Here is a 1,272-nt window from a genome sequence, read left to right on the forward strand (position 1 = left end):
GGCCACCATGCTGTTTCGTGCACGGAGACTCGAACCTTCGCACTCTCGAATGGTAGTCACGCACCAATCCATTCGTCTGCGTTTTTTTTCGAAATTTTAATGAAAAGCTCTTTACATATAAATAATAATCATTAAAATTTTGCTTTTGAAAAGTATTTAAGAGCCACACTGTCAGCTTAATTAGCTAAATAATAGAATTCATCCATCCAATATACTTTGAATCCTCAGGCAAAAAAAAAACAAACAAGCAGAACGAATAATTAAAGTCAGAAATTCCAAAACACTACCTCCAATTTTATTACAAATAAAATAAATAAATGAATATAAATAGGTTGAATAGCTTCATCTAATTTGCTTTCTTCTCTCTCAATTTAAGCCTAGTGATGTTCTTCCTGCACCACATGCTTGTAAATAATTATCGGCACCGAATATGGTTTAGGTACGGGAATTTTAATTTCTTTGACTACTTCAACTGGGTAGTGACGCTCCACCTCTACCGGGTAGGGCTTATCCACTGTGTAGGGTATACGTTTTATGGTAACATCGGGCACAATTTTATAATGGGGCACTTGGATTTCCTGTTCAACTGGCTGATGCACTGCATAGGGCTCCGGAATTTGGATTTTTATCATATGGGGCACCTTCACGGGCACTGGGTGGGGTATGGGTAGAGGCACCTTCTCGATCACTTTGATGGGTACATGTTTGGACGACTCTGAATGTGTCTCAACTGTATGATGGTCCCCGCCATCAAAACCGTGGTGCGAAGCGTAGGATAACTGGGCGCACACGACAACAACAAAGGGACATAAATATAACTGTGAAAAGTAAAAATGGAGTAAAATTAGTTTTTATTTTTGCAGTTATAACATTTCAGTAGTAAATTCGAACTGTACTTACAAAATATGCCATAATCTAAAATTTTCTGCTATTTTTCCGATATAACTGCTTCACTTTAGATAGTTTTCAAAACTGTAACTATTTGCCTACTTAGCCTGCGCTTTTATACACTCACCTAACTGCAAACCATTCGACAAATTTTCATTACAATTTCTTCCATAAAAAAAAACATAAAACAATACTTTCGAAAATGTTAGGTCAGTGAAAGAGAATGCAGTGGCTTGCTTGCTCTTGAATTTCATAAGATTACATTGTAATCTTAATGAGGTGGAGTGCAGTGTGTGGCGAGTGCCGAATCGCTTTCTTAGTCGTAATAAAGCGTATCGCATTGATAAGTAATATGTTGCATGCATTAACCACAACAACAGCAAA

At 37.2% G+C, this 1,272-nt stretch overlaps 1 protein-coding gene across 1 annotated transcript; it reads right to left on the reverse strand.

Annotated features, from left to right (window-relative positions):
* Positions 1–345: 345 nt before the first annotated feature.
* Positions 346–912, reverse strand: LOC128867101 (valine-rich protein-like). Its single transcript, XM_054108200.1, has 2 exons — positions 901–912; positions 346–818 (listed from the first exon to the last, which is right to left on the reverse strand). Exons 1-2 carry the CDS (start codon positions 910–912, stop codon positions 378–380), a joined length of 453 nt encoding a protein of 150 aa, XP_053964175.1. The 3' UTR covers positions 346–377.
* Between the last annotated feature and the right edge of the window lie 360 nt (positions 913–1,272).

This window comes from Anastrepha ludens, chromosome 6 (assembly GCF_028408465.1).
Source record: "Anastrepha ludens isolate Willacy chromosome 6, idAnaLude1.1, whole genome shotgun sequence".
In the NCBI taxonomy this organism is placed as follows: domain Eukaryota; kingdom Metazoa; phylum Arthropoda; class Insecta; order Diptera; family Tephritidae; genus Anastrepha; species Anastrepha ludens.